At 39.0% G+C, this 26,909-nt stretch overlaps 1 protein-coding gene and 1 non-coding gene across 5 annotated transcripts in view; one reads left to right on the forward strand and one right to left on the reverse strand.

Moving 5' to 3' along the window:
• Positions 1–5,955: 5,955 nt before the first annotated feature.
• Positions 5,956–6,037, reverse strand: Trnas-gcu. The gene has a single exon. It is a non-coding gene; the product is annotated as a tRNA-Ser (tRNA).
• Positions 6,038–14,722: 8,685 nt separating this feature from the next.
• Positions 14,723–26,909, forward strand: part of LOC111599783 (forkhead box protein O) — a 47,213-nt gene continuing 35,026 nt past the window's right edge. For 2 of the 4 annotated variants that reach the window (XM_023315558.2, XM_023315583.2), the window contains exons 1-4: positions 14,732–14,973; positions 15,840–16,309; positions 24,381–24,653; positions 24,737–24,951. In XM_023315558.2, coding sequence (XP_023171326.1) covers positions 24,449–24,653; positions 24,737–24,951 — 420 coding nt within the window. In that variant the 5' untranslated portion in view covers positions 14,732–14,973; positions 15,840–16,309; positions 24,381–24,448. Of the gene's footprint in view, positions 14,981–15,839; positions 16,310–24,380; positions 24,654–24,736; positions 24,952–26,909 lie in introns of all 4 variants that reach the window. The other 2 variants (XM_023315574.2, XM_023315566.2) reach the window with 2 other exon arrangements.

A 26,909-nucleotide genomic window follows, 5' to 3' on the forward strand; every position in this document is an offset into this window, starting at 1 on the left:
GCATTCAGCACATTTGTAAAATCTCATTTCGAGCCGTTTCATCACAGAGATTGAAGTTCTGTTTGGTGAAGGATGCAACGACACGTGCATGTATGCGTGTGTGTGTTTGTGTGACAATCGATTTATGATTGCATGTCCTTGCGGCATGTCCTCCGACTGATGGCCAATGCCATTTGCCCAGTCGAAATGCAGTCAATAAATAAATTTGCATAGCAAATAAATTAAGAAAATGCAATTTTCAAGAACTGTCAAGCATAGGCGAGTCGAGCAGAAAGCGTATTTGCATATGTGATATGGGATGTGGGATGTGGAATATGGGATATAGGATATGGAACATAACAGAGTACATGAAACATGGAACATTGGAGATGGAACATGGAACATGGAACATGGAACATGGAACATGGAACATGGAACATTTAACATGGAACATGGAACATGGAACATGGAACATATAACATGGAACATGGAACATGGAATATGGAATATGCAATATGCAATATGGAATATGAATTATGGAATATGAGTAGCTTACATAGGGAACACAAAATATGAACTAAAAAGCCAAGCACTTTAATAGCCTTTAGCGTGTCCTTTGCATGCATAATTGGTCAGCAGCTCAATTACGCTAATAACACTCCAGCAGCGCGGCTTGAATGCTTCACATGCTTCCACTTCAGTGACTATCGAATGGGTGTAATCGATGGACTCATCCTTGTCCTGTGGAAATGCCACTGCCAAACTTTGGTTTATTCGCAAATTGTCCAAAAATAATTGAGCCATTGAAGGCGCTCGAATGGTCAGCAAACTTGTAACAGTAACTGATACAAGAAACTTGCTCCTTTCGTCCCCAGAAAGGATGTTACAGAAAGGATGGCCAAGAGGACTTTTTCTGTGTATATGTGTGCATGTGTGTGTGTTTGCGTGTGTGGCGACCTATTGACGACCTTTATCGCACTGTACATAAACCATAATCGCAATTGGCAAGTGGCCGCCACTCGAGATCTCCAATGCAAGGCATTGTCATGCTTGGCAGGAGCTGGACACACACACATGTACGCACACAGTGAGAGAGCGAGTTACACTGGACAGCAGCAGTGTAACGCATAGAACGGAAGCGCTGCTCATTCATTTAAAACTTGTCTGCAAGTTGCCAAGTTCCCATGCCGATGCAGCCCACGCCCAGCAATAGAGAGGAGTGTGAGCAGAGAGTGTGAGAGAGAGCGAGAAGGTGCACAGCATGTGTGAGTGTGTGCGTACGTGTATTGTAAAGTTGTTTCTTCCGATTTCACACACACATGCATAGTAAGTGCATGTGTATGTGTGTGTGGTTGAGCATTGTAAAATCTTTTCTGCACACATACACTCATAGATCTGTATAGAGTGTAGGTGCAAGCACACTCGAGCTTATGTGTATGTGTGTGTGTTTCGTTAAGTCGTTTCTTTCAGTCAGCCCCGCTCCGCTTCCCCTTCGCTCACTCTTTCGTTCTGTTTGCCTCGCACTCCTTTTGGCATTTTGCAACTTTTGCGTTTAACAATTTCGCTTCCTTCCGCTGGGCTAAACCTGGCGCCAGGTTGTCGTCGAAATTTGTTTTAATCGTCATCTTTGCCATCCTACGTAAGCGCTTTCCACTTTGGCAAATTCCCTTCCTTTTTTCTAGCTGCCCAAGGTTCGTTGACGTTCCCGTTTAGAGTTTATCGTAAGTTTTCAAGTGGTGCGAGCGGGGAGGGGGAACTGCTTCGCTTATCGATGGCCCGTTCAATATTTTATTAGTGTCCTTAGCAGCGAGAGGACTCACAGCAAATGGGCGCCACATCCGTGTACCTTTAGTTCAAAGTACTTGGGTTAAGTTTTCTGCATGCCTTCGCCTTCGTCTTCGCCTTTGCCTTTGATTTCTTATTCTTGGGCTAGCAATAAATTTTTATTTCCATGTAGCTGCCCCATCCGCCTGCCCAAATCGGCCATTTAGCTTGAGCTTAGCTAATGGCCCTGTCTAACATTTAGTGGCTGCCGCCGTTTACATAAGCTCAGCTAAGCAATTGAATGGCGCATAAATTACGTGCAAATTGTTGGCCTATATATGTATATATTGGGGAATTAGGAGAGCATAGCTATTGAAAACTTCGTTATATGAAACTTATATTAATTAAACTTTAAGTAATTGCAGCGCTTGAAAGCTTTAAGCAAATACGATTGAAATTGAACTACATGCGCTGAACTATTGACTATATATATTTATTTATATATACAAGATTATTTCGACAGATTGCCATAATCTAAATATAGATACAATAATAAATATGTAATAAAAATAAATATTTTATAAAATATAAATTTATTTGTAATTTTAGTTTCATTTTTTTTTTCTTAATTTTAATTTTAATTTTTTTTATTTTTTAAAATGAAATTTAATATTTTGCCTTATTAAAAAATATATACATTTTCAGTTTCAATATTCCTAGCTTTTAGTGTATGTTTATCTTGCAGTGTAGCAACCAGAAATGAGAAAAACTTTTCGAACTCTTTCGTTACAGATCTTATAAACATTTCGATAGCTCTTATCAGAAAGCTGTTGCATCTCGCTCCCTCCCCCTGTTAAACTAGCCTTAAGTGATGGCTTTATGGCTTTAGCTATAGCTATAGCTATAGCTGTAGTTACAATAAAAACTGTCTGCTATTGTCTGTAGCACTTTTACACATTTAACTCTAAACGTTATTATTGTCGCCTGACGGTCTCCACAATTTGGCGTAATGTGTAATATTTCTTCTTTATAACCCACCGACGCATCCGCCATACTCTACTCCACTCTACTTACAAGGTACAAAAGGGATACGCGCTGCTTGGAGTTGGGGTTTATCGCTGCTGCTGTTGCTGCTTATGATAATAAAATATGAAGAGAAAAAAGTTCTGCATACTTCCGAGCGTCTTTCTTTGGAGTAATGTAAATCAATGAGCACATGCGGATATCCGTGCATATATATCACTTTATTCATATACATATAATTTAAATGCGGGGCTGAAAGGGGAAGCTTTCCATTAACTGGAACGGAAAAAAAATTATTTCCACAGCACTATAATTCAATTGGAGATATAAGAAAAGTTATACCAAAAAAATAAAATGGCGCCAAATTAGTTTTTTGCTCAAAATCAATTAAAATAGATTTAGCTCAATGGCAACTTGAAGAGGTATGTCCCAGAGCTGAGCGCAAGAAATATTTCTCATTTCAGCGCTTTAACTCAAAAATGACTTTAAGTGAAGTTTCCACTCAAATGCAATAAATAAAAACTCAATGACTTTGGGAGGGGAAAGCATAGAGCTCTGATCCACACCAATCCTCCCTCACACTCTCTCGGTCTTTCTGCTCTCAATAATTATTTTTAGCAGCGCTTCAACTTAATGTGAATGTGAAGAAAAAAACAAATTGCGCTCAACTCAACTGCAACTAATCATACAGAAGTGAGAGGGAGACAGCCTGACGCGCAAGGAAGAGCTGAGAGGCAATTCTAATCCGTTTTCAAGTGTTCTCTCTGTCTTTCACATACAAATCACTACTGCATAACTTCAACTCAATTGTAAGGCAAAAAAAAACAACAAATTTTCGCTCAACTGAAACTAATTAAAAGAATTTTAGCTTCAAGTGCGAGAATGGTAGGAATTGAAAAGAGCTGACAGGTGTTGGACGCAGGAAAAAAAGAGGAAAAAAGAAGTATCCATTCGAGGCCATACATCATTTTAACAATCAATCAATTTAAGCACATTTAATCCACACGAAATCATGTTACATGCGGCAGCAGTTGGAGTGGAAGACAAAGAGTGCAAGGGGAAGTGGGATCTGGGAGCTGGAAGTTGGGAGCTGGGGACGGGCCAGAGTTCAGGGCTGCTCGCTTGACTTGAACCAACTGCAAAAATCTTGTGATATTAATCAGTCTATTAGACACGATTTGTTCCACTGTCGACTTGGCGCACGATTATTCAATCAGAGCCCGGCCAAATAGCCGCACAGTTGGTTGCTCAGACCCGTACCCTGCCCCGCCCCCTGACTCTCAGTTTGAGTCATTTGGTCTATGTGTGTGTGTGTGCATTCATATGTGTATATGTGTAAAAGCCTGTCGTGTGTCCAGTGCCGCCGGGTCAATTCACAGAGCTCAGGGCCGCACCACGTTTGAACGTTTGAACGTTTGAACGTTTGAAGGGCCAACAGCATAAAGAGCATAGCGAGCAGCGTCTCGTATGATTGCATTTCGGATCAGCTTAGTGTGTGACCTTGACTACCGCAATAACCTGAAAGACTTTAAACATAAAAATACACTTATGCACGTGAAAATGTTTAACGAGCTTTTACTGCTGGCATTACATATATACATACATACATACATGCATACATATGTTTATCTTTTGCCTATAAAGAGTCTTTGTTCGATGCTTCTTCAAGGTCTCTCCATTGCTCTGCCTCTCTCGCTCGCTCTTCTTCTTGGCCTCTCTGTGTCTTTCTCTCTCTCTCTCTCTCTCTCTCTCTCTCTCTCTCTTTTTAGCTTACTGTATCTCTATCTCCATTTATCTCTGACCCTCTTTGCCTTCCCTCTTATCTCTTTTATCTCTCTCTTACTATCTCTCTCTCTCTCCATAGCTCTCTTTACCGCCCATATCTCTTAGTTATCGCCCTTCTATTCGATTTTCATAAACTCAAGCCACACTTTAAGGATTCACATACCCATTATGGATAATTTCATCATAGATGCCACATCATAAGTATTCCATATATGACTCCATCTCTCCATCTCCTTCTCCATCTGGAGTAATTCAATTTTAAATACATCCAGAGCCACATCTATTCATGCACTGGACAACACTGTGGAGACTGTTCGAAGAGGAGATAAACTCAAGGATGAGCAGAGTCCATGATGTTTATAGTTTTTTAGTTCAATTTTTTTTTGTTTTCTTTTTTGCTGTTTTTGTTGATATCATAAACTTTTTTATGAAGTCGGTCAAAATGGCCAGCGATAGAAAACGCATCAAAATTTATGGCAACGGGAAGTCTTTAGAGGCGAGTGTTCTGATGTATGATATATACACTAGATATATGTGTATATATATAGACTCGATATATGTATATCTGTGGCGCTTAAAGAGCTTCTGAAACTGAGCAGCGCATAAAAGTGGAAAGACAAGCGTAATTGAGCAGCATTTGCATATTGAAGTTGCCACAACTCGACTCGACTCGACTCGGCTCGGCACGGCGACACAATATCCTTGCAGACGCCAAGGATAACGCACATTGTATGACTTATGGCCAACACTAACCCCACTGCAACCGCCAACCGTCAGCTCGTGTAGTTTTTCAATTTCATCATTTTGAGCAGCAAAGCCTCCCCTGCCCCATGCAACCCCAGTCACATCTACAACCACCCCACCCTCGCATCCTTTCCATCCCGTCAGCTGTTGGCGTCGCCTTGCAAAGATTTATTTTTATCGCCTACGATTTCCATTCAATCCAATTCATTTCTTTCGCTTTTTCATGCTCGCTCGCGCACTGTAAAAGCGGGCATACTGGCTTTGCTCAGTTTACTGCTTCTCCCATTCATTTGTTGCGCTGAACGAGTATTGAGCAGTCAGCTACACCCGTTTGGCAATTTCTTTCTTATATTTTTTGCATCTTTGCCGAGCACAAAATTTGCTTTGACTTTGATTTTTCTTTTTGGCCACAAGTGCTGCGGGTGGCATTTGGTTGGAGAAAACTATTTGACATTTTCCGCGCAGAGCCAGTGCCAGCTATATTTACCATTTTCCATTTTCATCAGCGAAATTTTGAGCTATAGTTCCAATTGGAGGCAAGACTGTTTGCTGTCATAAATAAATCTGGCAAGGGCTGCATCTAAGCAATTGTTTTGGCCAGGTGCAACACTTAAAGTGAAAAAACCAAAAAAAAAAAATAATGAAAAAAGACAAATTCCTCGACGAGGATGGGATTCGAACCCACGCGTGCAGAGCACATTGGATTAGCAGTCCAACGCCTTAACCTCTCGGCCACCTCGTCGCTGTGATTGGCGTCAGCGAACGACGCTTCTTCAACTATGGGAGAGAGTGGGAGAGCTAGAGAGAGTTATAATGTGCCAAATTTGCTGTTGCATGCGAACTTTTTTCTTTTTGGCAAGTTTTGCATTTTTAAGCAGCAAGATATAAACAGAGTTTTTATAAGAGAGCAAGCTAAGTCTTATAATCTATTTTTAGTTTATGCTGACAGCGAACTGCAAATCGAACCACAAAAAGCAATTTAAATTAATTTTTTACGAGTGCTATATTTAAGCATATTAAGCCATAAAATGCCATAAAGAGCCAGGCACCAAGGAGCAGGATGAAGTTATGAGCAAAAGTCGAAAAAAGCATCCTGAAATTGACTCTGGCACTTTTATGAAGGGGCGCGCGTGTAGTTTTACGATCAGCTGCTGCTCACTATCGGGTTAACTGAGCATAAAATCAGAAAAGGCGTCAGCAACGGCATCGGCAACGGCAACGGCATCGGCTTAAATGCTTTACGACCCTTACCACGCCCTCTTGCGCTCGTTTGCTGGTACTAAATGTCGCACATAAAAGTCAAACGCATAAAAAACAAACAAACAAAGTGCCGAAAGAGTTTTGATGAATGTTGCTGGCTCCAAGGCGTTGCGGCAAAGGATTATAAATGTCGCGGTAACTGTATGTGTATGTTTGTGTGATATAGTTATTTATAGAACAAAGCAAATTAGGCATTTGTCAACGCACTTCATGCAATTACAACATACCCATGGTGGGTGGCAATATTCACCTCACTGCATATGATTAGCGTCATCTCGCTCTAACTAATATAATTCCCAACTAAAGTAATAATAATTGTACAATTCAATTCCATAGCTTCTCATACGAGCATATAATGAGAGGGTATGGTGAGGTAGCTTAGTTATTTATTGTGAATTCAACTTAAGCTTCAGCTTTATCAGAACAAAGCGACGGATTCGGTTAAGCGCTGCGCTAATTGACCATAAATCAGGTCCGTAGCACTTGCAAATTTACAGTTCTCGGATACTTTGTGCTTTTACAGAAATTCTTTGCGCCAAACTTTGCTAATACAAATTGCATCGACAGCCAAGCGGAAGTTGAGCTGCACAAAAAAAAATAGAAAGAAAAAAGAAAAAACTATTTCCAGCCGGCGACAAAGTGGTCAACATGCCGCAAACTTTGTTAGCGAGCTGCTGCTGCTGTTGCTGCTGCCAAAAGGACGAAAGGCAGCCTGGCAGCGACTCAGTGGGCGGCTATGCCGATGGGCGCGACTAAAAGTTGTACGCGCTATTGCAGAATTCTTCTAAAACATTTTTAAACAATTTAGCACAAGAATTAAAAATCGCAAACGCCGCGCAACATGCCAAAGTTGAGGCAACAGAAATAAAAGGGGAAAACGAAGAAGCAGCGAAAAGTTTTTGGATGCTATAAATTATCATCCATGGGGCGGCTTGGTCTGTGGGTTAGTTGGGGGATATACCTTTGGCACGTTCGGCACTTTTTTAAGCGGATTTTCATCTCGTGCCTTTTGCGTTTCTTTTGCTAATGCCAGCGCCGTAGACTTTTGGCGCCAATCGTTTTGACTTGTACAAATTGCTGTGTCGACATCGACACACACACGCGCGTACATACAAACTTACAAGCACACACACACAGACAGACAGACGCACCCGCACGCACCGTTCTGGCAGAACTTCTTCCTTTCTGTTCTCACCTACTCCGCTCTCTTCGCCTCTGCTTACTCTGTTGCTGTGTCCTCTGCTCACTCTTCTTCTCCTTTTTTTGTGCTGTGTGTCGTCTAGTTGTACCTTTTGACCTGGGCTCGTCTACTCTGCTCACTCCCCGCTCTGTTCTCACTCTCTCTCTCTCCACCTCTGTTCCTTTTGTGCTATGTGTCGTCGAGTTGTATCGTTTGGCCTGCCCTTTTGGCACTAATGGATTATCTAAGCCTTTTAGTGGCTATTGGTTGCCTGGGATACGGTATCCTGACATCAGTTGGCCTGGATTCCATCTACAAATGGAGGAGAAATATAAATAAAATATAAATATATCTGTTATTATCTATTATGTGGTTCTCTTTTTTTGCCAACATATTTAAGCGATTTAAATTTTTTTACTCCTCGAGAGTCGACTTGTCAATGCTCTGTAAAACTTAAAAAATGTATATGGACTTTAATTGATTAATTTATTATGCAAATATTTTTTTGTGTCATCATTATTTCAGTTTATTTTTAAAATATTGTTATATAAAATATATTTTTAAAAATTTAGAGAAAATACTTAAAACTTAGAAAGTAAACAAACGAAATTTCGTACAAATTTACGTACATTTAGAAAGTATTATTTAATTCTCAAATATAACTCCCAATAATTGTGTACTGTTAGTAGCGTAGCTCCGATACCGTTATTCATCACAATCAGGCCAGACTATGATCGCATTCCTTGAGGGAAGGAGCGCTATCAACAAAGCGCCAGACACAAACCGGCACAAATGTCATCACTGCATATATTCACCGATATGCCGTTATATTTATAAATTAATACGTACTTCTCTATATGTGGGGAGGGGTGGGCGCGAGGTCGGTTGGACTGCACTTCAATCGCAAATATCTATAATTACTACAAAAGAGCTGCTGGCAACAGCAAGTGCGTGTGTGTCTACGCATACATTGTCATTGCTTGTTACAATTACAGTTACAATTACAGCAACAGTCATAAATTGAGAAGTGCATAAAGCCTAAATACAGACTTGGCACACATACGTACACATGCATGTGTGTGTGTACATGCATAATCAGCAAGGCCGAGAAATGTGAGAGACGATTGCTACGGTCCTCCATACCCCATTTTGCATTTGCTTGTTCTCTTCCTCTCTCCATCTCTCTCTTGCGCGCTCTCTGCTCTGGTGCGTTCACAAAAGTATTCTTAGTAATCAAAGGCATGCACACACACACGCATACACTCGTGCATGCATGTACGGGGCAATATTACGGAGATAATGCAAGTGTCGAACGAAACAAAAATTTTCCAATAGCTGCGACGGCGACTGCGACTGCAGCAGCGGCAGTGACTGACGCCCATTGCGACAGGTTCAATGTAACCATGAAATTTGCAGCTGCATCAGCAGCCACGTGCATATTGGCAATCGGGCAGCATATGTGGAACATAAATAAGCCTGTAAGTAAGCTATGAGCTTTTGGTAAGACTCTAAAATGTCGGTTCATAAAGAAACTAAAGTAAAATGTAAAAAAACGGGTTTTTCTTAGAATATAAAAAACTTTGCTGCATTTTTGAGCAGAACATTGACGTTTGGCAAGGAGTAACTGTTGAAAATTCTTGACTACAAAAATATAACAATAAAAAATATAGACTCCATAAACTCCATTTGGTATAAACATTTACGAATTTGTCACATGAGAAATAGCAGATTTGGGTGTACATGTACATATATAGAGGAAAAATATATATGAAGTTAGATATTTGTTAAAATATACCGAAAATTCTACGATAACTGTCGTATAACCTATTTTATAAACCAAATCATTTTGCCTTATGATTTTGGACTCTTTGACAGCTATATGGCTAAGACGTATCAGTTAGAGTTTTAATAATGGATTTCTGATACCATCAGATCTTGAAAATGCTTTAAGCTGCCTTTTTATAGAACATGAAGGGTGTTTTCTAAGAGTGTTTATTGATGTTGGCTAAACAGATTAGTATTTCAACAGATTAGTGGAGATTTTAATCTCTGATAGAGATTCCAGGTTTTCTTGCTGTTCTATATGAAATGCTCTTCAAAATTTCGAAGTAACTCTCTGGCTCCCGGGTTTTCTATCTGGTCTGTGAGAAATACTCTTCGCTGTATTTCTTGCTGTCTCTTGCATAATCATAATATTGACATATATCTAACATAGAGTATTAATTTTTTCTGTTAGATCTTCCTCTTTGCTGATAGTTCGCAGAAATTTGAGCATAATTAACAGTTTTTATCTTGTTTTCTAATGGCTTAAATAGGTCAGTTAGCCAGCCAGATGTTAAATTTAGCAAAACCAACAACTCTCTGTTTCTCTCTCTCTCTCTCTCTCTCTTTCTCTTTCTATCATCCTTTCTCTTGACGCCCACATAGGCGTTGTTCAATTTGCTAATGGCTAACCGTTAGAGGGGGAATGAGGGACACTTGTTGATATGGCAGCGCCTTGAAGCTGATGATGTTTCGTAATTTGGAATGATTATTATGCTGCGCATTGTGGCGTGTTATATCTACCTATGGTATTGGCCAGCAACTGCTGTGAGCATAAGTGCTTAAGCGATGACACGAAGGATTACGACGATGGGGCTCGACATAACGGCACAATACAAGCTGCTAACCTTAACAGACATAGCGCTACCTGCGTATACAAAATATAGCTGTGAATGTGTGCGTGTGTGTAGGCCCAAGGACACGCCGCTAGGCAGCAGAAACCACCCCTATACAAAACCCGTCGGCATAAGTTCAGCTGAGCGGAGTCCAAAGCCCGACGGTTGCTGGCCCTGTGAACGAGGCGCCTAGGCCGCGGAAGGCGTTCGCCTCGGCAGCTGCCCAACCAGGAGGCTCGGCCTGGCACCAACCAGGCAACAATTAAGCGCCACGAACGGACCTATGGGAACAAAGGACGAGCTGCGCAGACTCCTGGATCTGGTCGAAGCAAGCCGGCAGAGCCACACCCACCGACAGCCTGGAGGTGATATTAACCAACAGTTAACGGCCGACAGCGGCCGACCGCAGCTGCAGCCATCCGACCCACAGCCGAAACGAATGTGTGTCAAGACAGTCAAATGCCCCGGCCCGGTGGCGTATACGTATTACCATTACCTGTCATAGGCAAGACTTTGGCAAAGTTGTCCATCTCTGTCGTGTGCGCATAGTAGAGCAGCGAGTGCAAGCGAGTCAGTCAGCGGGCGAATGCATTTCGGGGGTTGAGTGAGACGAACGAACGAAGCTGCGAAAAGTTTGTCGTAAGAAGAAGAGTGCACGCAACGAAAAGCCGAGAGAAAGTAAGTAGCTGCCTGCTGCCCCGAGAGAGCAAACGTTCGCGTGCGTGTGCGTGTGCACGCATGTGTATGTGCGAGTAGCAGAGAACATTTGTGGAGTGTAAGTAAAAAATCATACAAGTGGTCATGTGGAACATAATGGCTGTGGTAATCAGCAAAAAAAGCTTAATAGGTTGTACTAGATTAATTTGTTTAGCTGTAATGTATACTCTTTAGCTAACACAAGTGCACACACGTATACACATGCACACTTATGTAGTTATGTAAATGAATTGGAGAGAAGCACCGCATTTCTTTTATTCACATTAATTGGGCACCCATAGCTCATAGCTCCATCTCACTCTACCTTGCTAGCGTTAACTCTTTGCGTTATTTTATGTTCACAGTTCTATTTGCTTTCGTTCTTCCAGCAGCAACATGCGATTGTTTTTTTTCTCGTTTTTTCGTTAGTATTTTAAACGACGCAATTGACGCCGACATCGCAGTCGCAGTCGGCGGCACAAGCCACGTTTTTGCGCTACTTTTACTTGTATGTATATGTTAGGTGTGTGTGTGTGTAGCTGTGCGTGTCATTTCATACCACATTAGGTAAGGTTAGGTTTTTAATTTTGTTTTCTAACTTCATGCCGCTTTGTAGCTGGCACTTTGCCAGATACTTATATATATATATATATATATAAGTATGTATATATATATGGGTATGTGTTTGTATTTCTGGTTTAGCTTCATATTTTTTTGTGGGCGCCATTCTTCACTGATCGCGCGCACGCTTTTCTCTCTTTTCTCGCTTTGAACTCCAGTCAAAGTGCTCTGGTTTGTTTACAAAATATAAAAAAACTTTTCGAGTATTTGTGTTTTATTTCCGCTTTCTTTGCTTTTGTTTTTGTTTTTTTTTTTTTGTTTTCATTGCTGCCGGTACGTAACCTGTTTGCTGCACTCTCTGCGGTCTCTGCCAGCGGATCGTCATCGTTGTTGCCCCCAACCCAAATATTTTCGCACAGCATGTGGTTTTCTTCAATTCACATGGCATATGTATGTACGTACAAACACACACACACGCATATATACGCTCATGTGTGTGTTTATGTGCATGTATAAGTATATTTTTATACGCTTCGCTCTTTTGCCTATTTTTTTTTGTTATGCGCGCTCTACGCCTTGTCTATTTTCGCTATTCTGCTCTGCTATGAACTTGAGAGACCACGTGGTTTTTTGTGTTGGCGAAACGCCAGTTCGTTTCAGTTTGCGGCTGTTGTGGATGCCAAGCCTAAGCTTGTGGATGCCATTCCGCAAGAGCGCCACGCTCTTTTTACTTTTATCTTAATATCTTGTAGCTGTAGCCCGTCTTCTAGCGGCATCAGGAAGTGCTTCATCAAATTTACATACACACACATGCAAACACACAGCTACAGACATGTGTGGTTGCCTTTGTGTGTGCGTGTCCCGTTGCCATTTGCATATTAAGAGACGTCATCAGCGAACGCTGCGAGAATTTCCAGTTTCCATAGACTCAAACTAAGTCGCACTTTCATTGACGCCGTTAGCTGCACAGCGGGCGGAGGGGACTGTGGTTTGAATTACAAATTTTCTCTCAATTGCGTCAATTCTTGAGTCGTGCGCTGATGTGTGATTGCATCAATTACATACGGCGCTTAATTAATCACCTCTCATTAGTTCAGTTAAAGATAATGAATTACGTAACATAGTAGCCATTGCTAAGTGTGCGGGACTCGAATAAGAAAGAGTTTATTCAATATTGGTAACTCCTATATTTCGCATATATAAGAGTAATAAATTTAATATTCCTGCTTATTTCGCATTCAGCACACACACACACAAACACACTTACACGCAAAGACGTACCAAATAACCAATCTATATTCCAGTTTAGACACCATCCAGCCAACAAATTGTTAGTACCCGTATTCAAATTCGATACGCCACACACTCAAACACAAACACACAAACACACGCACACGGAGACAGACACTGAGAGCAAACATTCTATATACAGTCAGGGCTACGTCTATTCTACCGTTGCCCCTCTCATCGCATTCCAGCCACAGTCGACGAAGCTATTAAACAGAAATTATAATTTTTTGAAGGCCACTTGACGCGGCTGATATCATTACTCCCATCTAGTTCCAATTGAGCCGACGTCGCGCTAATTTTTTACTACGTCGTCAATTGTGGAATGAAGCTTTGGACCTGGCTCTGTTGGCAGAGGCAGCGACAGTGGCGCATGCGCTGTGGAAGGTAACGTGGGCGCAGCATTGGCTACGCTTTAAACGCCACTTGCTGTCCGCCCATTATGCTTGTGACGTCACAAAAGCTGTCAAAAGTCAAGCTCTCCCCGAAGCCTGAGCTAATTTTAGCTACAACTGCGCGACGCCAGCGTTTACGCCTTCCAAACTGGAAAATTAGACAAGCGACAACGCAACGTAACTGATATGTATGTATGCAGGATAAATAATCTGTCAAAGGTTGTTCATAGTTCTGGCTTATAATAAACGAAAGAGATATACAGAAAATATAATAAAGTTATTAGCCGGTTGTGAATCGCAAATTAGCATATTAAACTTCCAATATTTTTGACAATATTTTTAATTAGCATGTGCTTTATTTAAGTTAACAGCATTTTGAACTGGTTCACAAACTGGTTCAACTCTAAAGCGCAAGTTCATAGCATCAATTTCAAAAATGAGCAAGAAACTTTGGAATTCTAAAAGAAGTCTAGCATAGAATCAATGTGGAAGACGAAGAAGCTGAACATAACATAACAGTTAACGAATAGAACGAAAAATTGATAACTGACGCATAAATTGACATCGAGCACAGCCTCGAGCACTTTCGTATATGCATCTGTATCGGAGTCTGGGACATAAACCGCTAAGCCTTACTTAAGCTCGAACGTCTAGACTTCATTAGCAGCGTAATTTGTGGAATTTATGTGGCAGCCACATTAACAACTCAAATGTCCGAGCAAATGCACGAACCAGTCTATGCGACGGAACTGGCTGCTAATAAAATTCGTGTTATGAATGCGCGTGCCTAGCAAACATTTTTTTATTTATTTTGTTTGTTTGTTGTTCGACTGCAAATTTTCGGTAAATTTCCCACAGCGACTGCGACGCGCGCGCAGATAACAGCATTTGGCCCATTTGCCACTTATCAGCGGCGTGCTGGAAATTTGTTGGAACTGATCGCTTCCACATTCAAATCGTCGCCAAAGAAGGTGGCAGGCAAAACAAACTAGAAAACTATTCATTTATACAAGCATACACACACACACATACACATACAATGGTCTTTGTTACTCAATTGCTGCGTGTGTGTGTGTGTGAGTGCTGGTATGTGTTGTAAAAATATGTGAGCGCCAAAATACAAAACGTGCATTTTTGTGGAACTCAAATGTGGATTTCAAAACATTCACATATACACAAATACACACATGCACGAAACTAACAAATGAGAGAGCTTTGTCTCTCAGCGTTCAACATCTGTATAGCCCACACCACCAGCACAGCCACAAGCGCGAGAGACGTGCCGGGCGGGCGCGCTGGCTGGCTAGTGGCTAGCTGTTCGTGTCGCTTCGTCGTTGTCGCTGTCGCCGACGACGACGACGCTGTCGTTTTGCCGCTGCTTCGTTTTGTAGCGTTTCGTATACCAATCAGTTGTCAGTTCGCATCCAACTAGAAAGCAGTTAACGAGCAGAGTCCGTTGCGTTTGCGGTTAAAAGCCACGAGGTCGATCAGCGTTAAGCGCGCTACTTAACCCCAACGTCACCAAATTCTTTCGAGCCCAAAACCGATACGGTTGATCACGTGTTTCCCCTCTTCCCTCGCCCTGACCCACCCCCCGCAACAATTGTATTCATTGCTATGCAAACGATGAGTGAACTCAAAAGTAAAGAGTTGAGCAAAATTCAATATCAAAACATTTTCATGTGAAAAAGTGAACACAGCATAAATCAAAATACACACAAACATACACACACAAATACAAACCCACAAGAGCAATAATAATAAAAAGAAGAAATAGTGTTTGAAGAATGCGTAGTAAGAAATTGGAAGAAAAAAAAAACAAAATACCGTAGCAAAGGCTGGAGTGATCTTTTCTCATTGGAGCTTTTTCGTTTTTTTTTATATTTTGGAAATTTACTGCTGCCGGCAGCTACGCACACACTAACACACACACACACACACACACACACACACACACACACACTAGTGCAAAATCAAAATAGCTGCTCAAATTCAAATTTGAGCAAAGCAAAAAAAAAAAACAAAAAAAAAACAGTAAACGTGCTTATATGAGTGTATATACATACATATACATATAAATTTTTCCATTTGAACTTTAAACACACACACGTACATACATACAAAATTGTGTGTTCTATCTACATAAGCTTTTGTACAGATGTTTGTGTATGTGATCCTTAGTGTGTGTGCTTGTGCCGTCGACGTCAACTGCGCCGCACGCTTTCATTGAATTCTTATACGAATTCCAATTAATTTCTGTATGCGTCCAATTGGCATGAATTGGTGACGTGACGCGATCTCACGCTCACTCTCTCTTTTGATGCCACTCTCTCGCTCTCTCTCTATGCGCTTCTCTCTTTTCGCAAAGCAACGCGCGCGCTCTTTTATACGTATTTACATTTCTACATAAATTGCTCTTGTTATTGCTCTTGTTTTTTTTTTTTGGTGTTTTCTTCTTCTTTTCTTTATTCGTTAAGTAAATATCATTTTTAATTTGTATGCTTATAGCTCAAGCAACAGCAAAAGCCGCCCACAAAATAACAACAACAACAAGTGTATAAATACTTATGCAAGTGTGAGCAACTAAATACATACATACGTCCATACATTCATACATATATGCTTATCGATATACATACTCGTGCGTGCGTGTATGTGTGGGTGAGAGAGAGCAAGAAATTATGCCAGTTAGCCTTAACACAAGAAAAAAAACGAAGCTAAATAATAATAATAATTAATACACAAAACCGGCACAAGTTTTGCTCAGAATAACAACAACAAATGCAACGTGTATTTAATTAGTAAATAAATGCACTATAAAGCGACTGACGTAAAAGTGTTGACAAAGAATAATAATAACAAAAACAGTGCATAATATCAGCTAATAACAACAGCAGAACAACAAAACAACAAACTCAAAAGGAACGATAACAACAAGCAGCAAAGCTTTGACACAACTTCCTATTGGCTCGATATAGGTAAATACTTAAATATGTACATATATTCTAATAAGAGAATGCACACATTCAAGATTTGTGTTCAATTAACGGCTTTAAGGCTTGTCACCAAGGGAGCTAAAAGTCTTATAGTCATATTCATTTAAAAGCGCACTCCATAATAATAATTAATAATAATAATTAGATTTTTTGCTGCTGTTGAGTATTCTCCAATAGAAATGTTCTCATACCCTAATATTAATTTGCATTTACATTCTAATAAGAGTTTTTCCAATTAATGGTAGTTTTGCTTCTGCATATTCAATCAATAGTATTCCAATTGGTCAGCTAGATACCTTGCTGCAGCGCTTTCATTTTGATAGTATTCGAATTCTGATTTGAATATAAATAATACTTAACCAAATGCCAGCATTTAAAAGTTTTGTTATCTAATTCGAATATTTGTAAATACGTATTTATGTTTATAACTCCAATTGGAGAGGCAGCAATTCAGTGGACTGCAGCGCTTCGATTTTGATTAGTGAACATTTTGTTTGAAAGCTCAGTGCAGAGATCTTAATTAGAGCACGCCTGATAATGTGTCTATAAATAGCATGCGTCGCTGATAGCGAAGACTATAGCGCGTGTCGCCTCGCTCTCTCGCTGCTGTTTCCCGCTCCCCCCACTCCCTGTCCCTGTTCTCATTTGCTCTTGCCCGTTTTACCCTTCCAATCGTTTGTCTGGTATATTAGTTACACTTCAAAGCTTTGAAAGAATTTGATTTGAGTTCGTAAAAGTTGCAAAATATTCTAAATTAAATATCAAAATTTTCTGTTTTACTTAAATATTGAAAGTTTCTGTTGTATTTGAATATTTGACCGAAAACTTTTGAGCTTTAGCTCTTCAAAATTGAGGGAGTTCTTTATATTTCTATTCAGAAACATACTAAATTTAACAGAGTTTGTATTGTATTGTTTTTTTTCGCTTCTAGTATTAAATTTCTAGTTTAAGTTGTCCTTTTTTTGTAATCTCTCTTAATATTGACATTGAAGTATGATTAAGCTCTAATGATTTTATTAAATGGGTCGATTAAAACACTGATCAGTGGAGTCTGATAAGAACGAAAGAGAGTGAAAGAGACAGGGAGAGAGAGAGAGATAAGTATTGAGCGAGCTTATATAAATGTTTATGTAAATGCTTTATCTATAGCTGCTGGTGGTATCTATGAGTGTGTATATGTGCGTATGTGTGTGTGTATTTATGACTGTTTTACCAGTTGCTGATATCTTGAGTGTTTGGTGAGCGGGTTTTAATAGATTGTGTTTGAGATAGTGTCTGGTAGAAAAGGTTTGCCAAATAAAGCTATTTTTTCCAAACGAAAATAAAATGAGAATTGAGGGAAACATTTTATTCATTGTTAAAAAAAGAAAATAATTGTAATAAATAATAATAATTGTAATAATAAATATATTTATAAATATTTTGTACTATAATTAAATTCCAATTATTAATACTGATATAATGCTTAAATAACTGAAATGCAAAGCATCTGTAAAGAATTCGCTCTTATCTAGAAATATCTATTTATTAATTTATTGATTGATCACATCGCAGGCAATTTTTCCTTCAACTTGAAATCGACTTTGATTTATATAGGAAAAAAAGAAAAAATGAATAAATAAATAAATATAGTATAAATGATCGCCGACTCTTATTTGCAATTATAAGCTCCCGCTGCCCCTCTCTGGGTGTGGAAGGCGCGTGTTTCTCTCTTCGACCTTCCCAAATGGCACGTGTAAAGCGTCGCACAAGTGCGAAAGAGCCGGCACATTGCACTTCCAATAAGCTTTTATTTGAATGCGCTTCCGCGATAATCGAGTTAATAAATTTGCAGTAACGCCTATGCGACAGCGAAGATGCTCTGCGCCTATGCGCATAGTCAAATAACTCAATTAATCGAATCGATGTGCCGCGTCTGGCAGAGAGCGTAGCGCAAACCACAATGAGCCTCTCTTCTGCTGCTTTCCTTGCATTCCAGTTCGGATCAAAGTCGGTGGAGGGTGGGTTTAAGTGCTTACAACTTTGTTGCAGAAAGAGATACAGAGAGAGAGAGAGAGAGAGAGCGCGTGAAAGCGGGCTGAAGAGAGCGGACAAGTGCAGTGGGCGCATGCAGTGAGTGTCAAGATGATTTACTTAAGACCAGCAGCTAATGAAAACTAATGACAGAATCATGCAAACTAGCACACACACACACGCACATGTACATGTGTAAGTGCAAGTAAGTGAATTGGCATAAATACTGTGCGAAAGAGGGAGATGGCAAATGGCTCTTGGAACTTACGATTAATACAAAAATGCTAGCATTGTCAGCATTGTGCTAGGCTTTATGGCAGGGAATACCTTGCGATTGATAAGGCTTATATATATATGAATATACATATGTATGCATCATGTAGACAATGTGGAGTTGTGCCTATGCTGGACTTTTACTGGCCATAGGCACATGGCAACGGCCCAGACAATGTGAATGTATTTATGTCTTATCACACTATGAGTGTGTGTCTGCGATATGAACGTGCAGTGTGTGTGTGATAAAGAGGGGACATTTTAAGTGCATCAAGTACAAAAGATATGTGAAGTGTCTACATTATAATTTATAAATAAATAATAAATTATGAAAAATTAATGCAATTTATATTGAATTATGATTAGATGTGAATCTTAAGAAACTCAAATTTAATGTTTAATAATTTTCATATTTATTTTAAATAGTTTTTAAGTAGGTTAAGAAATAACTTGTTAAGCTAGAAGAACAAATACGAACCGGTTCACTTTGGAACTGGTTCTCAAAAAGAACAAATATATTATATATACGTAATTTTATCCATCAAGTTCGAACTGGTGCCCTGATGAACTGGTTCACCAAGAAAACAAATCTTTGCTAGAGCTTCAAATGCGAACTGGTTCACTATGCTAGATCGTCGCTTCTGACATCTTCGTCTAAATTCCTGGGAAAGTTCGATTTCACTCTCGCCCAATGAAGGGAAAAAGGTCGTTCGATCAAGTGTGATCAGCCAGACGCTGGTTCAGCATCATTTACATGTGATTTGGAGTTGGGTGACCAGTTAAGGTGGCTGCTGCTGGCTTTTGCTGACCAGCTGTCAGTTATTTTTGATTATCTCTCTTTCGCTCTATCTCTTTTTCTCTTTCTGTCTTACACTTGAGATGGCGTCTTTAAAGCAAAGCCAACGCTGACATACTTTGCTTAATAATCCTGTTTGACAAGTTATGCCAGGCATTCGTCTCTCTCTCTCTCTCTCTGTGTGTGTGTGGACTCGTTCTCTTACTTCCACGTAACTGAACCTGGGCCATGTGCGCGAGGGGCTGAGCTTCATGCATAATATATATACGATCACATGAGTCGAGTCGAGTCGAGTCGGATCATTCGAGCATCGTTCGTTAGGAAGTTTGAAACCATCTGCTGGAGGTAGAAAAAGAGTTGCGATTTACTCTGATAAGCAGCAGATAAATTTGTTCTTTCAGATGTTCGTTTTTTGCTTATCAAACTTTATTTGAGTGTGTGTGTGTGTGCGTGTGTGCATGTGTGTAATCTTAGTATTCATATTCTCAAGCATAGCAAAAGAGAGTTGGAGAGTGCAAGAGAGACGGAGTGAGTGAGAAGGAGAGAGTGTCTCTCTCTACTGCTAGTTAAATTACGTAACAAAATTTGGTTTTTTGGTAATTTTTTTTTCATGCTCTTTGTGTTTGCGTCCTTCTTTGTTTTGCTTGCATTATACTTGGTCTACGTGTATGCAGGCATAGGAACTATGAGTGGAATGTTCTTTAAGGGCCATTGAGTGGATGGAATTAGATATATATATTGTATTTAGTATTTAGTTTATATACATTTGTTTATATTCAACATAGCGGTATATAGGCTATACAACATATCTTTCTCTGTCTCAATCAATCAGCTAATGCTGAGACAGGGTCTATTGATATAAAAAAGTTTCATCAAACTGTAACTCAGACATGGGGTTAACTATAGCAAGACCAGACATAAATTTCTATACTTATATAACTCTAGAGCTATATGAGATTATTTTCTACGTCTGCAGGGTAACTGCTAGTCGTTCAGTGCCCACTGGATACACTCCTACTTGTTCGCTGTCGCCGCAAACTTTTGCTTTCTTTTGTTTGTTTGACATTGAAAATGCCAAAATTGAAAATTCTTTCTGGGAATTTCTCATTTTTTCGCTTTTTCTTTCTTTCTATTTTTTGACAAATTCGGGCATTCGATCATCTGTTGTGTAATGGCGCAGATATAGAACTATATAGTATGTACGAAAATATCAGATGCTAATTTCGCTCGCCCACACTTTTTGTTTTTGTTTTTGTTGTCTTCTTTGATTCTCTTTTCGTTCTATTTGCGGCCCACTTTAAGCAACGAATCTGACTCATGTTCAGGTAGTAATATTGCCAGATATCTATATATATACCTATTTTTTATATATATTTTATATGTTCTTTATATTGCCTATTGAACAGGTTCTAGATTTTTTTGTCTTGGTTCTTTGTCCGTTGTAAATAAACAAAACTAAAAACATTTATTTTATTTTTATAGAAAATTGATTATGATTTGCATGATAATGATGATGCTGGGAATATTACAAAAATATTTCTATGACGCAGCGAGATCAGCTCATCACCAGCATCTTCGAAATTCTAAGTTTAATCGAAGTTTTTTCCTTCTGTTTTTGTTTTCGATTTTACGTTTGTTGTTCTCAAATATATTTTATACGCAATACCTAAACAGATATATAGTATATTAATATATATATAGCATATAGTAATCACGTTTTCAAATTTAATTTCTGCGAAATTCTTTGATAAGGCAAAAGCAGGGCATATTGGTTTTGCTAAGACTAAGACTAAGAAGCTGAGATTTGGCTGTTTGTCTGTATAAGAGTATTGAAGTATAAGATTATGATTATAAGAGTTGTCTGAATGATAATATTAGTGTTACATTATGTGTAGAAGAGCTTTTTGTACAAGAGTAGAGTGCAAGAACTTTCTGTATATGAGTATAAGAGTTGTTTTTATAAAAGTGGTGGATTATAAGATTATGAGTATTAGAACTGTATTTATATGCGTCGTACGATAGTGAGAATACGTGTAGGATAAACTAGGGTATTAGAGTTTAAGATAGTAGGTATAAGATCTTAATAGTATAAGTAAGATAAATGCAAGCGTCGCTTTCAAAGACCTTAGATCAAGTTGGTTTCACCAGATCGATAACTTTTTTAATTAAAATCAATAAAACTCGATAACAGATGCAACTTTTTAAGACTTATTGTGCATATTTATGTACTTCTACTGGTTTATATATATATATATATATATGTATAGGGTAACTGCCAGTCGTGTGTTGCCATCGACTGCACTCTCACTGGCAGCAACAAGTAGCCATTGGGCTGCGCTGGGCTCTTCTCGCTTATGCGACGCAATTTTTCGCATTTGATGTACATACATACATACATATGTATGGATGTATGTATGTGTGTAGGTGTGTACATCACTCTGATCTATTTTTGAATGGTTAGGCAATTGTAAATGCCTAATGCAGGTGCAGCTAAAAATAGTTAACAGAGCGACAATTAAAATGTTGACAAATTATTATTAAATATATTACCTTACATACGTACGTACATAGGTATGTTTGTATGTAAAATTGTGTTCGCTGTACGTTTTTACGTTTTGTTATTTCTGTTTTCGCCACTTTTTCGCACTGTGTCTAAGGTCAGTTTGAGGTGCAGTTCAGCTCTGCTGGTTTTTCCAGCTGTTAAAAGTGTGAAAATGAAAATGAAAATGTAAAATCTAATTTCCAATACAAAAACACATTATTCACAGTTAGGAATTAGTTCAAGTTCAAAATATTTTGTTGGAATTCATTTGGAAATTTCACAAGTTTTTTTGGTAGCTGAAGATTCTACACAGGTAGAATCCAAGCACACAAGTTCTCTCTGCTTCTGCACCTCTCTCTCTCTCTCTCTCTTTCGTATACACAAGGCGTATACTTAACAAGAACAACCTTTTTTTAGTTTGTTTCACTTCCGTATTCTGTGCTCTGCGCTGCCTCAAGGTATTTCTCTGTCGCCATAGCCATTGCCAGCGTTGCCTCCTACATGCTCAAACACACGTATACACACACACACTCACACACACACAGACAGCCACATAGACTTAGGCCTATGCGAACTTAAAACCAAATCAAAAGAAATGTTAAGCAGCAAAAAAAGTAAATGAAAATAAACTATAAAAAAGCAAGCAAGAGTAATATAGAAGGGGTATGCACGACTAGTAGATAAGCTGCAGCAATCCATATATGTATGTATAGATATATATATAAATTTTAAATCGATTTAATGGTAATAGAAAAATTCATAGATAATTCGCAATCGACTTAAGTTGGCTATGTTATATAAAAGGAGTCTCTTAAACTCATACTCTGATACTCTTGCTACGTATACAGACAGCCAGACGAACAAATGCAGCAAATGTGGCTCTTGACCCTGCTGAATATTATATAGAAATATTTATAGTAGTTGCTTTGAGTTCTACCTTCTGCCTCTTACAAAGCTTACAACAAACAATATACCCAGTTTGATAAACAAAAGCTTTGTGACGATCCACGGACGTTGTTTTGTGCCTCATTCGTTAAAATTTCATAGCTTCATGCGTGTTTACGTGCGTGTGTGTGTGCGCGCTCTTTGTTTGCTTAGTGCGTGAGAGCGGCTCACACACAGTTGAAATTAGCTTACAAAGCGCTTAAAGAGTGTGCTCTTGCTCGTGCTCTTGTGTGCTGTGGGCGTCTGATATTGTAGGCAATTTAAGAGAGTCGCAAACTGAATAAAAATTGAGTTCAAAGCTTTTGCTGATAAGCGAACAATCGCAGGCACATTTTTTGGGGGTAAAATAAAGATGAGAAGGGCAACGAAGAGCAGAGAGAGTGTGAATGAGGAGAGAGATAACAGCATTTGAAATTCGTGCAAAGTTCGTCAAGCTGCAGTCAATCTTTAGTTGGCTTATCAGCGTGCTCATGCAGACAGCGCGGCCAGTGTCAATAGACTTTTGATAATACAGACATACAAACAGATATAGATATATAAATTTTTTTTATATATATTTCTACATTTATATATGAAACATTTAAATCGATAGAAAAATTTTATTTCATTTTTCGAGCCTTTTTTTATTTATTCTGATAATAATATATCTGTCTCTCTCTCTGGCTGTCTGGCTATGGCATGCCAAATGTACTTACTATAACCGCATTATATATCATGCACATTTCTAATAATGTTAAATTGAGGAATGCATTCTAGACTAGATCAATTGCATTATCATCAGTTCCATTGTCAGTTCTGGTCGCGCGAGATTCTATGTGATTGCACACAGAAATATATATATATATATAAATATATATATATATATATATATATATATATATGAAGACCTCATTCCTCTATGCGAGTTAATCTGTTAATCTGTATATGAATATAATTGTGTTTATATATATGAAACTCGACATTTGGTATATATAGTGTTATATATAGTGTTGTATATAAGTATTCTTTGAATTTGGGGTCGATTGAAGCTTTCTAAAATAATAGTTTCAGATATATAGAACATTTAGTGTATTGAGAAAATTCTGTATATTCCTAAGATTCGGACCATGAAGTTTCAGCTGGGCTCAGGGTATCTCCCAGTCAGTCACTCCCGTCTAGAGCCTAGACTTGTTTCATGCATGTTTTCAATATGTTGCAGGTCTGTGGATATTGCCATGCTAATCATGACTGAGTATTATAATTAAATGCCCGTCCCGAAGCAGTCAGAGCTCATTTGGGCCATTAGACGTAAAAGCTAGTTCGTGTTCTCGTATAATGATAAAATGATTTAATGGAATTTGCAAACGAAGGCAATTGACATTAGCAGATCAATTGAATGGGTGGGTTTGGAGGGGGTGGAGAATTCATTTGATAAAAGCTCAATTTAGCTGCAATTCAATTGAAACTAACTCACGCTATTGCCGTCTCTTTCTTACCGTTGGCAGCTTTGAGTTGGGCGAGCTGTGAGAGAAAAGCCAGAAAGCTGCAACTCCCGGACGAACTGTTTGCCATTATGGAAGGCTTTGCACAGGAATGGCCAAATGTGCCTCGCTCCGATAACGGCTTGCATATGGATCAACTGGTTGGGGACTTGCCCACAGACGGGGGCTTCGAGCCCCAAACACGCGCCCGCTCCAACACTTGGCCTTGTCCACGGCCCGAGCCAGTCGACGAGCTGGACAGCACCAAAGCTAGCAATCAGCAGCTGGCAAACGGTGGTAAGTCTCCCTCTCTCTCTCACTCAACTCTCTCTCTCTCTCTTTGTTACTCACTCAATGACTTCACTCGATTCGCACTCCAGATCCACAGCTGGCCATGCAGAACGCTAATGCGGCCAAAAAGAACTCATCCCGTCGCAATGCCTGGGGCAATCTGTCCTATGCCGATCTCATAACGCATGCCATAGGCTCTGCCACCGACAAGCGCCTGACTCTGAGTCAAATCTACGAGTGGATGGTGCAGAATGTTTCATACTTTAAGGACAAAGGCGACTCGAATAGCAGCGCCGGCTGGAAGGTGAGTGCTATGATACTTTTATATTTCTCTAGTTCATTTAGTTCAGGACTTCTTGAACTATATTGGTTATTTGATGCACAAGTTCATAAGCAATGCATCATGTATAACGTGTTCTGAAAATTATTAGTCATTATAAAATATATTGTTCATAAGAACTAGTTCATTTGGTTCATCATGTCATAAACTAGCTCATGGTGATAAATTCTAAGTCGATCATGAATAGCGTATTATGACTAATATTGTTAATGTTATGAACTAGTTCATTTAGTTCAGCAGTTGAGCAATATCTACTGGTTCGACATCGTCATACTTCCACTAATTTTGTTGTACAGTCGCTCATTATAAACAGTTGAATAGTTCAGAAGAACTAATTCATGAATAGCTAACTGTTTGTTGGACTGAGCGTTTAATTTCGTTCTTGATCAATAGTTCATTTCAATATGAACTTATTCTCTTAATTCCGAACAACTCAGTTTGTTTGCTTTCACTGAATCAAAGTTCACACTATGAGTTCGCATAATGCCATTTTAGCTATTACAAAACATAAACTAGTTTCTATTATTTGACTTGTTCCAACATACGATTCCGGTTCCGGTTCACTATTATTGCGTGCTTTTTGCAGCAAACAAAGAAATTGGTCAAGTTCATGGCCAAAGAGAGTGAATGATGAGGAGCGACGGAGACAGCATTCATGTGTCATGATTCTCTTTTCTTCTTTCTTTCACATTTATTTTGCGTTGTTTGCTTTGCTTTACTTGTTGTATTCTGTTTTTTTTTTTTAATTTTTCGTTTATTATGTGTGCTTCTCTCTTTGTGTGTGTGTCTGTGGCCGTGTGTCGGTCAGTGGCCAACGTCGTCATCGTCGTTTGCTGTGTTTGCATTGCTGTTGCCACTTGTTGTGCATGTTACTTAATAAATACATGAAATATTACACATGTTCGTTTCGTTTACCATTTCTCTCTCTCTGTCTCTCTCTTTCACTCTCCCTCTGTGTATTGTGGTCCATGGCAGCTGCAATTAATGCGCTTTTATCTTTCCTTTTAAGTGGCCAAAACGTTTTTTACGTTTTGTTTACATTCTTTCATACGTAAATAGAAGAGCAGTTAAATTCACACGGGAAGACAGCCATTAGCATACATACATTACAGACATATTCATTCAAACGAAAGAAGCAGTGCAGTCATACACGCTCGTAGAGAGTTTCGTGCGTAGGCCAATAGAACAGTTAAATACACACGCACACAGACGTGTGTATGTAAATAGAGAAGAGACTCAATTCCTCACTCACACACACACGTAATAAGTAGAGTAATTTCAGCTCTCACACACGCATGCAAATAGTAGAACAGTTACACAGACTTTCAGTCTCTTTCACACATGAATAGTGCAGCATTACACTAACTCTCTCGCGCTCTCACAGGCAGAGAGAGGCGTTGATCCAAGTTTCGATGCTCTGCAGACTTTCGCTTTCTCTTTAAGTTTTACTTTTCCTTTTGCTGACCTATCGAAATAGCAAATCAGCTAACGAATTTGAATTCTTATGAAATGTTATCTATAATAGATGTTTATATAGATATATATATCTGTATACAGTAATTATTGCCAGCTATCAAATAAGCTCTGGGTCAATGACATTTATTCAAATTATTCTATAAGTTCTCTTTAACGTTTGGGCAATTTCAATTTAATATAAGTAACTTATTTGTATAAGACCTTTTATAAGTTAAAATAAAATCAGATTGGTTAAGTCGTCAATAGTTATTTTAAACTTCAGTCAAGTAGGAAGTCTTATCATTTTTCCATAGAATTCGTACTCGAAATAGAGTTCCAATTCGAATTGGCATTCGCACGTTGCGCAGTGCGTCATGCACGTGATTCGACTCACTTCCCCCAGTTTTCGCTCTAGACTGTTTGTCGTACTGCTCTGTATTTTAACACCTTAAATATAATCTGATGAT

Source organism: Drosophila hydei, unplaced genomic scaffold (genome assembly GCF_003285905.1).
Source record: "Drosophila hydei strain 15085-1641.00,03,60 unplaced genomic scaffold, DhydRS2 tig00008144-arrow-arrow-pilon, whole genome shotgun sequence".
In the NCBI taxonomy this organism is placed as follows: Eukaryota; Metazoa; Arthropoda; class Insecta; order Diptera; family Drosophilidae; genus Drosophila; species Drosophila hydei.